General features: G+C 35.1%; 1 protein-coding gene across 5 annotated transcripts in view; it reads left to right on the top strand.

Annotated features, from left to right (window-relative positions):
- The window catches only part of CPEB3 (cytoplasmic polyadenylation element binding protein 3), an 84,441-nt gene that overhangs the window by 36,242 nt on the left and 33,800 nt on the right, over nt 1-14,399 (top strand). For all 5 annotated transcript variants that reach the window (XM_042817923.1, XM_042817924.1, XM_042817925.1 and 2 more), the window contains exon 4: nt 5,249-5,305. In XM_042817923.1, the coding sequence (XP_042673857.1) occupies nt 5,249-5,305 (57 nt within the window). The remainder of the gene's footprint in view (nt 1-5,248; nt 5,306-14,399) is intronic.

Genomic DNA, 14,399 nt, shown 5'->3' with positions numbered 1-14,399 from the left:
CACAGTAATCTCAATTTTTTTGTTCTGGCATACAGTAGTATTCTTGTTCTTCTGCGTATGTTAATGTTTGAAGAGTACCTGATTCTCAAGTAGGTGTTTAAATTATAGATGTGAACAAATTGTAAATAGACTTTAAAAAGCAAAGACAAAGCCAACAACCAAACCCCTTAAACTTCTTCATGGAGTTACCCTATATAATTCTCTATATGCACCCTTGCTTACATAGTTAATGCTTTTAAAATTGTTCTGGTTGCCTTTATTTGAGTTAATGCAGCATTGTTGCTAGATGTCTATAGTTTGAGCTGGAGAAGGGGAGAGAATAGTCTGAAGTCTAGCCAGATTTACACTCTTACATACACACGCATTTCACACTCCTTGACCTCTTGTGATTCATGGTTAAGCAAGTTGTGCTTGTGTAGGCTGCAAAATATTTTGACTCACATGCATTCAGTGGTCTAACCTTGTTTCAGGAGTCTGAGGAGGTATATTGATCTTGCTTTGATTTTTGAACCTCTATGTCTAAACTTTGCTCTACCCTACTTGCTATCTGTCTTTCCAAATAACTATTGCAGTTTTGTAATGCCTTATCTTGGCACCAACTTCGAAATCATATGATAGAAGAGAGAAGAACAATAAAAGAGGCATTATTATTAAGGAAGTATAGTTGACCTTGTCCTGTTGACAATTTCTTTTGACATTGCCGCTGGAGTTTGTAGTGAAAACTTGTGACTGATATCAACAATGATCTTAAGAACTGAGGAGAAGTTCTTGATCTCAGTGAGCTCAGGACCAGTTAAAAGCAGGCTGCCTTTGTTATTTGGTAACAAATGTCGTGCCAAATACCAACTGCTGAATTTAGTGCAAGTGGCTGATCTTGGCAAAACCCATAAGGTATAACAGTCTTCATCAAGTGAATGTGAAATCTAGGAGTCGATTAGGATTTCAAAATCCAAAAAAACAACATTTAGGAAGAGAAAATGAATGCAATTCAAGAAGTGAAATACTTACAGTTCTGGAACTTAATCACTGGTGTTTCTTTCAGACACAGGAAAATAATGTAATGATGAAAGATCAGATTTACACAGTTGTAAAGATCATGCTCATGAGCTTGGCTGTCTTCTAAGAGTAACGAATTTTAGAGTTGAGAATGAGGAAACCTCTATAGGCTCTGGACACTGAAAAAAAAAAGAGGTAATAGTGGTAAAAACCATGCCTTGTATACATATTTATTACTTTTATTACTTCTGGAGCAATGTTTTTTCTCAAAACTGTTAATGTAATTCAGACCTATTTAGGTAATAATAATAAAAAAAAGGACGACATGTTTGTGAAAGTTACCCTTCTTTAAATTATAGGAAAGATTTTGGAAATGTTTCAAAATCATTATGCTTTTATGTAGAGAATGGGATGAAATTAAACAGCAGGGATGACATTATATGCAAAAACATACAAAAAAATACAAATATTGAAGTTGTGAGTAGAGATAGAGACAGTCTCTTCTATTTGTAATTGCTAATAATGCTTTCCAAGAAAGAACAAAGAACTTGCATATCAGAAGTATTTCTGGATTTAATAAGTTAGATCTAAATTATTTTGGTGACACGGCGTTATTTCAAGACCTATACAAGCAATTATCCAGATATTGCATATAGAAGGGTAGTGGAAGAACAAGTTAACTAAGGAATCTGAAACTACTAGCTCAGGTACGTAAGTCTGGGTAGATGAAGGCAAATAAAACATGTATTTGGTACTTTTGCAATGAAATTAATTCGGAGCACGTAAGAAGTATAAATGTAAAGCACGTAAAAATGTATAAATTGGGAGGCAACAGTTGTACTCATGAATTCAAGCATATTTCCTTGATTAGAATTAAATTCAGCTTCAATGAAAACATTTCCACCAGTTTAAAGTGATCATTGTAAGTGACAAAGTGTAGACAGAGTTCTGAAATGCCTTCAAAAATTAATGCATTAAAATAACAAGATATTGAATTTAAATGTTTAATGTAAGGTAATTTTGTCTGTCAGAGACAGCACCTTCTTATTTCCTGCATAATACAGAAAAGACAGTGCATACTGTTGAGATGTGCTCTGAGAAAGGAATTGGGCTCTCTGCCATAATAAGCATATTGGGCATGCAGCAGAGAACTGAAGAAGTGCAGCCAGAAAAATCTCTCCAACTGCTGCTAGAAACAAGAATTTAAGGCATTTATTGACATAAGACTTGCAAAAAATACTGGTCTGTGATATAAGAATGGTTAAAACCATTATGCTCTAAAATGTTAAAAGAGCAAGAAGTCAAGAACTGCTTAATACTACTGCAACTGGGTTCAATTATTATTAATATATTTTTAAAAAATAAGTACTTTAAAATTGGAAGGACTTATATGTAAGAATGATTGTTACTGACATCTAACTGCAGTGATAGAAAGTACGGTTATAAAAGTGTATAATTGGATATATATTAAGCAGGTAGCTATGAAACCAAGACAAGTAAATTGAAAATGGCAGGTGCACACTGAGTACAAGTAGTAGGGTAGTTGTTATGGAAAGGGCTCTTATTTATGACTTTGAACTGCTGGAGTACCTAACTTCTGTGCTCTGTCTTCTCTGCATTTCTGCTTCTTTTCCTTCAGATTCTTGAAAAGTAGAAACTTTATCAAAGTGCTCAATACAAAAAGTGAAATCGGAAATACGTGCTTATATAGACTCAGTAAAAGTCTAGATAGCATACATGTGCTTTCCTAAAGTAGTTTTCTGATAGTAATTTCTATGTTTAACCCAAATATTTCTTTGAGAGCATATGTTTCTAATTGTATTTCAATTCTTTTGCAACTTTTGTGCTCTCTTCTCATTCTCTGGATAATTATACAGTTTTGTGATCTTTGCTTCAGAGTAAAAATGTTAAAAGTATATCATTAATCTAGGAATATATCATTAATATATGGAAGGCCATCTATCAGTTACAGTTTTGTCTTATGATTGGTGTACAATCAGTCCATTTTGAATGGTTTTAATACAAGTGAGTTTGGACAGTGTTCCATTAATACATCCCTGTAGATTTGCTGTAGGGGTCCTTTGAAGATGCATAGAATTATCCCTACTACTGCTTAGCTCAGTATGTGAACATGCCCTTCTGCTTGAGCTGCTCTGTATTTTCTGCTCCTCTTAAAAGATAGCTGACAAGAACAGTTTAAAAATAGCAGGCCAAGGGCAGGTGACAAAATGTCATGCAAGCAGCACCTGGTCCAGTGACTGCCTGGAGGGAAGAAAAAACCAAACCCAGATGTCACAGATACGATCCTATTTCTGAAGCTGGGAAAACAGCAGAATTTCAGCTTGAGCAAGGGAGGATTGAGAACTCTTCCAAGCATTATGCATTTGATTTCTACTCTTTTTTTCTTCATAGCAGTCATCTTTATTCCTTTACTACAAGACCTAATTTAAAAGTGTAGGTTATTATATATGCCTTTTTTCATAATAATAATAATAAAGATATACTTGCTACCTCATGCTTATTCAGTATGCTGCTAAGCAAAAGGAATTACTCTGACGAGATTTCTGAAATATTTTAGCACAGGCTTATACTAACTGAACTCTAATGTTCAGTTGCAGCTCTAATGTTTCTGCAATGCCAGATTAATGTGAATATATATTGTGAACTATAAAAGATTAGGTCTGTAATGAGAAAATCTGAAGTAGTTAATGAAGATCTCTTTAAGAAGCCTTGCTCAAGGATCTAGAAAGTAAAACGGAAATTTTATTTGCCTCCTTTTTCTCCCACTCCTTTCTGCAGGTGCCATTTCCTTCACTATACTCTTATTGTGGAGGACTTCTTTGTAAAAGAATGAGAAAATGATAATGTGAAGATTTATTTGCTTTTCTTAAACTGCTTGTGACTCTAGTTTCAGAATTGAACTGAAACTTTGTGTTACATCTGTTCGGAAAGAGTATTAATTACAATACAGCAGTCTCTGTGACCTGAAATAGAAAGCTTTAACATACTGATAGGAGCTAAAAACGTTGTAGGAGATCTACTTTGGCTCTGTTTTGTCATAGCGTTTTGTTAGAACTTGGTTTTGTAGTAGTAGAGAAAAGAGTTTGCACCAGAGGAACTTCCTGGTTTGTGTTGTTATATTGGAGTACCAACTTAGTGAATAAATGCAAGCCTTCTACTTCTTTGCCTCCTAAACTTACCCACAAATCTAAAGATACGCAGAGCACATAAAAACGATTACAATGCTTGTAGGTAACTGATGTTTGTAATGGAAATATTTTTCTACAGGGCTGTAATAACCTTTTAAATCCTTTTCCAACCAATGGCTGAATCAATTATATTTTTCTAATTGCAGTGGTGGTAGTGGGTGGTTACTGTAGTAATTAATGTTACAAAGTTTCTTCAGAGAATGTGTTTAATGCTTTAAGTCACTTAAGACTGGTCTTAGTTTCTAATACTACTTAATATTTATCAAGTTAGCTCATTTATTTTTTTGACAGTAAAAATAGGATTTTGTGATCTAATTCTCCTCTAAAACAAGATAAATATCGGAATTGTTTCCCATCCCCAGTTTGTATAGTCAGTGAAAATCTTCTTAAGCCAATCTTTAAACTGTTAGTACTATTTTGCCTCTCTTCTGGGACTCTTGCCACCAGCAGAGTACATTTGACTTTCTTAATGAGCCTGCTGTATGTCATGGCTCCATGTTATGGGTCAAAAATGCTTTTCAAAGTGCAGATGAGTTTCTGTACTCCACTAGAACAAAGCTTTGTCCAACACAGTATCTTATCTCAAACAGTGAGTAATAGCAGGTTGTAGCATAAGCATTCTAGCCACCAGTGATCTGTTCCTAGTGTCACAGGTAGTATGGAGAATTGTGACTTATTTTTACTCAGTAAGGAGTGTTTATGTAATGCCATTTTCATTTGAAGCCTATAATAAACTGCAGCAAGTAGAAGGCTGAGAGTTGAGACCTTATTTTGAAAGGGTAAATGTAATACTTATCTAGAACAAAGCAAAGGAGTTTGTTAAATACTTCTCACTGTTCTGTGACTCTTCCGTATTATAAGAACAAAACGTTGGAGGTTCTACAGTGTTGAACATCTTAAAAGTGTGCTCTGAGGGGTTATCTGCAGTAGGTGGAGGCTTTGGCTACCCTGAATGTTCACCACCTTCAGTAGTTTTTCACATTAATAGATTGCATTCAGTTTTGAAATAAAAACATTAAAAATAGCTTCTATTTGTATTACAGGGCGTATGGGAATAAACTTCCATCATCCAGGAACGGATAATATTATGGCCCTTAACAGTAAGTAGCTAATACATAAAATCTGATATTACTATGTTGAATATTCTCGTATGTTTATTGCATACAATAATTGTGATAGCTAAATATCTGTAATCTGAATGCAACATAGATTTTAATGGAAACTTTTGTCATAAATGGAAATCTGCAACAAACATATCCACAGAAACATTCATTTAACTACATGGAAATTTGTATTTTTGCTTAGAATGCTGTATTAGTCACAGGTGTTAGGATTAATTTACTCACTATTTTTTTTCTTCTTTTTTACTGTCTGTATAAATCATGTGGTGTATTATTGATAGCTGCAGATATTTGGTCTTCACGTATGTTAAAAAAATAATTGTTATATGTAAAGAGTGGAAAACTTGTAACATAAAGGGTGCAAGTGTTTTAAGATTTTGACTTCTAGTGCCAGGCTTTGGAATCAATAAGGCTACTTGTGCTCTCATTTAGTTTTACACATTTAACAATGAGATGTTTTTGCAGAGTTTCTGTAGTAATGGTTGGAAGATGTGCCTATATCAAAATGAGGCATATGTTATAGGAAATCATGTCATTAACTGGGAGAAATGCTCCTTGTAATTAAGGACATGACTGAAGGGGAAAGCTGGCTGCATGTGGGTGCAAGTCCTACACATCCCAGTGCTGTTGTTTGACAGGAATTGTGGTCTCAGTGCATTTGTTCTAATGTGGGCATTTCAGTTGCCAGTTGTAGTAGTAAAACTAATTGTGAAGATGGGAGGCTATGATTGAATTTTGAGTTATTCTTGTTTGAAAATCAAAACCAAGTGCTTTTGCTATGTAATACATAGAAACATTTCTTGTAGAGCTGGGAGTTTTGAAAAACAGGAATGGAAAAAGCCATACAAACCACTGTTTTCTGCCTTACTAAGAATGCAGAAACCATATTAATTGTTCTGTGAAACCTGTTTATTTTTGTTCTTAAAACTTTGGAGAGTTGAATAAAATCAGGTTTTGAGGTATATAAGCTTAGAAAATTGGCTTCTGTTTGTGATTTTAGTCTTCTGTATGCAGCTAAAGCTAAGAAATTTAGAACTACTTAACCCCCATATGATCTATTATCTTTGCCATTGGGAAATGAGCTAAGAGAAGTTAGTCCAAGAAGAAATTTACCTTCCTCTGCTGAAACGATTGTGATCTGGATTAAAAAAAATCTCAGTGATTTCATTCCAGTAAATTTTGGAATTTGCATAACTTCTTTAAATCATAGTACTTATAATATCTGCATGCCCACAGTATTTCTGAAGCTGGGTGACAACTTAGGCTCATGCCAACAGGAGCACAAAACCTCTTCCCTAACCGCGCTTTAAATATTTTAGGAGATGATTGCCTCTTGAGCTTCTTCCCATCCTTTATAGCAATTCCCATCCTTTATAGCTTCTTCCCATCCTTTATAGCAATTCTCAGTTATTGGTTACACTGGTTACTGTCTGTCACTGTTGAAGGAGGCTGTTTTGTTTGAGGCAGTGTGCAACTTGCTGCTTAAAGGACCTTAAAATCTCAGCCCCTTAGTTGTCAGGGCTTAAGTACAGAACATATAGCCACCAAGTTGCTCATCCCCAGGCAAAAACAGTGTCATCTTGAAGCATCTTGTTCTGAAATAATAAAATTAGTGAGATAGAAAGATTTCTTGTAAATGCGTAATTATTATGAATTTATTGACATTACTGGCATTACTTGTATGCAGACAAGTTGTACATGGGTACAGGGTAGAGGTGCTCAACGTTCATAATGAACATTAGACTTTCACTGAGGAATGTGCTGTTCAGTCCTAAAGACTGTTTAGGAAAAGTGAGATGAGAATGTTTAGATTTGGAAGCATTATACAAAGGGGAAAAGCTACTGTTTGTCTATATGCTAGTCCTCAGATAATTTGGTGATTACAAATCAAATTGTCTTTGCAAATAGTACATTACTTATCCTCTACTACTACTTAGACAAAGAGTGTTTTTGTTTATTAGTGTATGATTAGTTTCAAAACTTAACTGTTATACTGCTGAATTGAAATTCTCATTTAATCAAGAAATGATATCTGTTTGATTTTCTAATAATGTCATTGATATTGATCTAAACAGTCAACAGAAGAACTTTTATCAACTTTCATCTACAGTATTTTGTTAAATGCAATTGATAGTGTAATTTCTAGGGAAAATGGGGCACAAATGAAATTACAAATATCTTATTTGCATAAACACATCTGAAGTTATAGAAACCAACAACTGACCTGGATACTTCTTATTAGATATTTGCAATCCTAATTTAAAATTATCTTTACAGTAAAAAGAATTGTATGTAAATTAATCTGTTTGACCAAAATGAACAGGAAGGTGCCCTCTGTCCCCTTATCTTGCTGGTATTCATTCTTATTTTTAGTCATAGCTTTCTGCAGCCACTGCTCTAATGGGAACACTGGGTTTGGGCGTTCCTCTGAATTAATGTATGCTCCTTTTGAATTTAGCTATACTTGGCCTGAACAGTCAGCATGGGGACACAGTTACCTGTCAGCTGGGTGGTGAGCTGTCCTTAGAGCTTCTTGTGAACTCTGGAAAGCCAGCAAGTTCAGTGGAAGGGAAGTAGACAGGGTGAAAAAGAGAGTGGTGTGCATTCTGTTACTCCTTGTCTTTGTTTAAGGAAACACGGTATTGCTGGGTTACAAAGCTACCTTTTGTAAAATGAATTTAGACTAAAGGTGATTGAAAAACAAACAAAAAATACCCGTCAACCAAAAAACAGCCAACACCTTCCCACTCATTTCCTCAAATAAATAAATAAACTCACACCTCTGAAGTGCTGGGATTTTGTTTTTCCTGAAGCTGCTATGCACAGTGACTTTGCAATGCTGCTGGGCTTCAAATGTTCCATCTGGTACCAATGTTCATTCTTATCTGAAAACGTATTGTCTGTGTGGTCTGGTGCTGTTTGCTCGTGATTTGACTATCTTTTCGTTTCTGCCATTTAGTTCTATTTGTCCCTAATAAAATGGCTTTTAAAATATTAAGGTGGTGCTTTAGGGCACGTTTTTAGGTGTATGTATAGAGTTTGTTTAGATTTATTACAATGAATAATAATTATGGGGGGAAATCTTCAAGCCATGACAGAAAATGGAAGCAAAACAAAGTATTTTCATGTTCCTAGTGTCTTCTTACAATTGTCTTGTCTCCTTAAGAGCTATTGTGCTTTTCTTTTTGTGTGTTCTGATGCAATGCATCCAAACATGTCATATCTAGACATAACAAGCTTGCTGAAATATCGCTGTATGTTTAATCTTCTGCCAGTGACATACATATACCTTGAAATGAACTCTTCTGAGTAGAAAGTTTATTGAATTATTTTTCTCTTGCAAAATCTTTAGTTGACAGTGTACTAGGTTTGTATAGAGAGAGGGAGGTTTTTGGCAGTGAGAATATTATATTCTCAGAAAATATGCAGCGGACTTCTAAGAGGTGTCAGGCTGTCCTGATAATTTTGATATCTATCTATTGGAATTCTCTGACCTTAAGCCCAATTGTCACATCAAGCTGCAATCAATTACTGATTCATTTGCATATGAGGAATAATAGAAAAAATAAAAGACACTGAGAGAGCTACATTAGGTCTGTTTTTACAATCCTTATTAATCTAAGAGATCAGAATTGATTTAATGGGAGGGGAAAATGAATGATGGAAAGTGTGACACAGCAAAGACAGCAGTGCTATAAGAGTCTCAGAGGGTGTGACTGTTACTTCATACATAACCTTGTTACCTTTTTCAGAATCAGCTGTACAGTTAGGTTTGATGCTACCCTGGGGACTGTAAGATAGTTATAGTTATATCAAAATTCCTTCTATATTTGTTTAATTAAAAAGAAAAAAAGCAGGCAGAGAGAAGGTATTTTTTCTTTTTCTTTTCTCTTCAAGTTTCTTTCTATGTATTTGTATTTTCTGGGACCTAATTTAGCTGTCACTAAGAGCACTATTGCTTATCAGTGATTGCCAAAATATCTTTGTAACAGAGGAAGATTTCTTTACTTTTCTTCCTTTTAGTTCCACTTGCTAGCTCTGTACTACCTTATTTTCTCCTCACTACTTTTCCTGCATCTAAACCTCACCAATGTGAGGTTTTCTTTCAACCGTGTGATCCTCTATTTTGGGTGCATGCCATCTGTTTCTGCAGCATTTCATGATCAAGATTTGCCAGGCTTTTTCAAAAGCATTATATATGGTGCTAGAAGAGATGGGACTGCAGTCCAGAAATGTTTGGTAGTTTGGAAGCAATATAAAGAAGTTTCCATCAGCTTGGCTGTTAGAAATGTGAACTTTATCATTAATCTACTTTTAAAATGAAAACTAAGAAATGAAAATAGGAAAGTCTTCTTTCCTGCACAGATGCCTGCTTGCTAACTGTCTCTGAAGAAAAAACCTGAATACAGCTTGCATATGGACTGTATTATTCTGAAGGTGGTATTCAGTAGCATATGTATGCTAACATACTTTACAGAGAGATTTGTTGTAGCAGTCATTTGCAGTGTGTCATTGGAAAGAAGTGAACCAGAAGGGGCTGTCATACCACTACATTATCACAACACCAGTCTGCACATCCAGCTCTCAATCAGTGGAAACTAAGAACTATCTTTTGAACCACTCTCAAGTAAAAAGTTCATCTCAATTCCAAAATCTTAATTATTTGCATTGTATTTTTTTTTCTTTTGAAGACCTCCTTAAAAGGAGTGGAAGATGGAGATCTTGCTCTTTGTGAACAGCTTTTTCAGCCAAAGATAGTGGAAGAAAATTGTTTTCTTAACCAAGCTCATCATCATTCAGCTCTTCAACAATGAAACAAGCAGAAGTAAAAATAATTTTAAATGCCCCTAACAAAATGGGGAGAATAGTCTGAGGGTGACAACTTAATATATAGAAAACTTCATTTGTAAGCAAATAGATTTCTGCACATGTAAAGATCAGTAGAAACATCCAGCAGGGAAGCCAACATTTAATACAGTGAATTAAGTTGAATACTTTTCTCTCAAACATAGTTCTTAGTTTTCTCTACTTTTGTGCACATACTGAGTTTTGTCAGATAGTGTTCATTTGTCAGCTGCTTATGTAGTTAAAATCCAGAAATGTAATCGATGAATAGTATTTTATATAATTAACTTAATGCTGTTTTGATTAAACATTGGCCTCATCTTATATACAAGCTGTTCTTGTCAAGCTTGCCTCCTATTTTAGGTTGTAAAATTGTTAAAATAATTCTAAGTTACATTTATGTGTATATAATGTTATTGCTTTGATTGCTATTAATTAAGTTACTCCCTGTTTCACCTTTAGCTACTGTCTTTCATAGGCTTCCATCTGTACAGAAGCCCAATTTTTAAACAGAACCTACCTTGCCTACCTCTTATTCAGGGATTTTTTTTTCACGTGTTAACAACAGTTTATTGGATAACCTTCACCAATTAGACAGAACAGGATGGACTGACAAAGTAAACAGTGGAAACTTGGCTTGTCTTGCTGGAATTGCAATGATGGTTTTTTCACTAGGTAATTTGAGACTGGTTGGTGAATGGTAGATGCTTTTTAAAAGTCAGAAACATGTAAATAAATATTATGTACATTATAGCAAACAAACTGACTTAAAGAAATTTCTGCAAGGGAATCCAGAATACTTGGTCAGCCTCTGTTGAAATCTGTGAAGATCTTTCACAGCTTGTCAGTTTTATATTGCTGTTAGAACCTGAGTTAAAAGACAAGCTGACAAATTGATTTGGCAAGATTGTCTCCTCTATGAGCCTACTGGAAATACTTGATCTTGCCTGTAGACTTAAGTTATCAGTTTTTAGTAAGGTTTGATGCATTTGAAAAGGTTCTCCAGGAGTCTCTTCTCACCAGTTGTTAATATGGCCATAACAAAGCTGTTGAAAGCTTCTGATCTGCTAAATATTGGTGAACAACTACTTGAGTTTTTATAGGGACAATTTTTGATGATAGTGTTAGTAACATAAATGTGTTTCTATTAAATATCAGTTTCTAAGCCATAGAAATTGAACTTGTAACTGAATGTCCACTCCAGAATTTGAAGCTGATGATTTCATGTCGCGTGGAAATAATAGATGTTACCCAAGTAGGGTGTTTTGGTTTTGCCAATGTTTATTAACCTTAAAAGTCTTGGTTTATAGGGATATTGAGATATAAGTTAGTGTTTTGCTTGTACTTATGTATTATGTCAGCATTTAATTGAATCACTTCAGATGGTAAGCATTTCTAGGTTGAACTTCCACATAGTCATCACTGATGTTTATTTTCACCAGGTGCTGCTGTTTTTTTTTTTTTTCTGGTAACTTGTAGCTGAATTGTGCTGTGACTAGTGCCTAGTACCATCTTCATAACAGTACAGCAAGACCAGCTAGCAGTGTGACTTGAGACCAGAATGACAAACAATTAAGAACCCAAAAGCATAATTATTTTTTTTTTGTGTGTAAAAATATTCTTATGGCTTCTCTCCATCCATGGGAGTAAGTTAAACCAGTGAGAGCATTGAACTTTGGGTTTTGGAAACTTTCTCTGTAGTCTCAGGAAAAGCTAATGAGCCTAATAATGAACATCAGTTCCACTGTTGTTTCTGTTTTCTTTATTCCTTTTGAAAGTTTAGATTTTTATTCATTTGTTTGCTTTTTTTTTTGTTAACTGTGCTCCTTCCTTATTTCATATTAGCTCAATCACTAACTATTAGAATATAATTTTCTGTCCATCTTAGAACTATGCTTTCTTATAATGCATCTCTGCTGTGACTGTCCTGAATTACCAAGAGACTGAAGAAGCTGAAATGATTCAGTTTGGTTAGAAGAATGTTGAAGGTGAATGTAATGGATCCTTACAAAGATCACAAAGGTGGCAGATGAAGGGAAATGTGGAACTGCTGTTCTTCATATCCTACAAGTCTAGGACTAGAGAAACGCTTGGTAAAACTTCTAGTAGGTCCATTTAAAAACGCTCAAGAATTGCTTCTGTGGTTAATTTCTGGAGCTTCCTGCCACAGAAACTGTGTAAAGTAGATATAATATCAAAAAGGCATTCGAGAAATGGTAAACAAAACACTTCTAAGAAGATATTAGAAGCAGGCAAGAGTGTGCCCCCTAACATTTTAAACATATTTACTTTAAATGCCAATGGAACAGGAGGAAAAACATACAGTGGCTAGTCTAATACACTCTTTCTAGTGTCATTAGGGAAAACAGAACATTCATCTGTGTGGATCAGTGATCTTGGCCAGTAGAGCATTGCATGTCTGCTCTCACAGGTATTCTAGATGAGCTGTATGATTTCTGTTGATGTTCTAATGTGCACTAGGTAATGAGTAGTTGATGAGAATGTTTCAGTCAATCCTTTATTTTTTTTATAGCTTTTTCACTTGGTTTCATCTCACAAATGAATTGCAGAACACCTGCCTTACTAAAAATAATTCTCAGAAACCTTTTGTGCAATTCTGGTGTCTGTTTACATGGTTTGCTTTTATCACACAAATTACACCATGTCCTTTTTTGAGTTGGAACTTTCCAAGATAAACAACAGTATAAACCCAAACTTATTCCCAGCATAAGAAGTGAGCAGAAGAGTGAAGGTAGTTTTCTTGTTGTTATATGGTATGAAATGTTCCTTTGCTTGATTGTGTTGTTCTTGGTTTTCAGAACGAATGTTAAAGGAGCAAGAGTAACTTTTAACAGGGTGACTTCCTTGTCCTTATCCCTTTTCTCTTGCTGGCATTACTGCACTGTGGATGTCTGCTCCACTGCCTTCCCAGGACCATAGGCAGGGGCTTTTTGCTCAGACTCTGAGGGCTGTGTTTTGTGGATGTGCTTCAGTGTGTCATGGATCATATAAACCATGTTATTTTCAGAGTTTTGTAGCTCTTCATCTCAGTTTGCAAAGTCATTATTATGCCAGCAGTGAATTCTCTCTCCTTTGACTGCCAGATAAAAGGTATAAAAATGCAAGTCTTCTAGCTCTTTTTCATCCACTTCATATAGCTTTTCTTGAGATGCAGTTAAAATTTCCACGTATCAGTTCATTGCATTTTGATATGTTGCAGCAGTGGATATCCTTAGCTGCAGACTTCCAAGATTCCCAACAGGACTATATTTACTTAATTGCATTGCATTAATTGGTGTTTGGAGAGTTTGTTTTGCTCATCTGTAAAAAGCTTAGAGTTCCATTCCTTAACATACAATTTCATGTTTGTGAAGTTCAATTAACTCATGGAATTGAGATGGGTTAACAGTTTCAGGAAACAAACAAACAAAAAAAGACTGTTGTTCCTTGAGCAGATGCACTCTAGGATGTGGTGGCTCTGCAGCTCACTGCCTGTCAGAGCTGAAGAAAGTTGCAAAGGGGTGGGAGAAATAGTGACCAGCAGTGGTCATGCAAGGCAAGTGCACAACTGGCCGGGATCTGCTTGCAGCTGTCTCATGGTGCATGTGGTAAAATGTGTTTGTGTGTAACATTCTGTGAGGCACATAGGAAATGACACTTCTGTGTTAAATTCTGGGACCATTCAAGGAGTTGGTTTTCTGTGCAAAAAGATGTTTGTGTTTGGTGTAAGGAGCAGAGTATGGAAGAGGCTTCATCTCTGCCAGGAGCCCCCCATCTTTTTTACTCTTGGAGTTGACTGAGAGAGAAATTAACCTTATGTATATATAACACTAATACTTTCATTGTCTGTTCATAGTGCAATTGTTTTCTTATTGGTTTCCAAATATCTTAATTCAAGATTAATTTCTAAATTTTATTTTCCAAAATAATTACTCAAACCGGAGGTGTTATGGAATTTACCCCATGAACCATTACTTCTGTTAATTCTGTTGTGCTCTGATCTTAGTTATAGCCAAAATGGATATTTTTAAATTGTCTCCAATTACACATCCTTATTTTTCATCCTGTGTAGATGAAAAATGAAAGGGTATGTTGACATCCCTTAGTTGCTTAGCTGAGTAACTCTTGGCTTTTTTTGGAAAAAGTAGTTTTGAAACAATTCCTCATCAAGGGCCTTGAAGTATTATTATTATTATTATTATTATTATTATTATTATTATTATTATTA

Source organism: Centrocercus urophasianus, unplaced genomic scaffold, assembly GCF_019232065.1.
Source record: "Centrocercus urophasianus isolate 14NV4802_14NV808 unplaced genomic scaffold, USGS_Curo_1.0 seq_17, whole genome shotgun sequence".
Taxonomy (NCBI): Eukaryota; Metazoa; Chordata; class Aves; order Galliformes; family Phasianidae; genus Centrocercus; species Centrocercus urophasianus.
The sequence above is the reverse complement of the archived record's forward strand: the minus strand, read 5'-3'. Positions and strand labels throughout refer to the sequence as shown.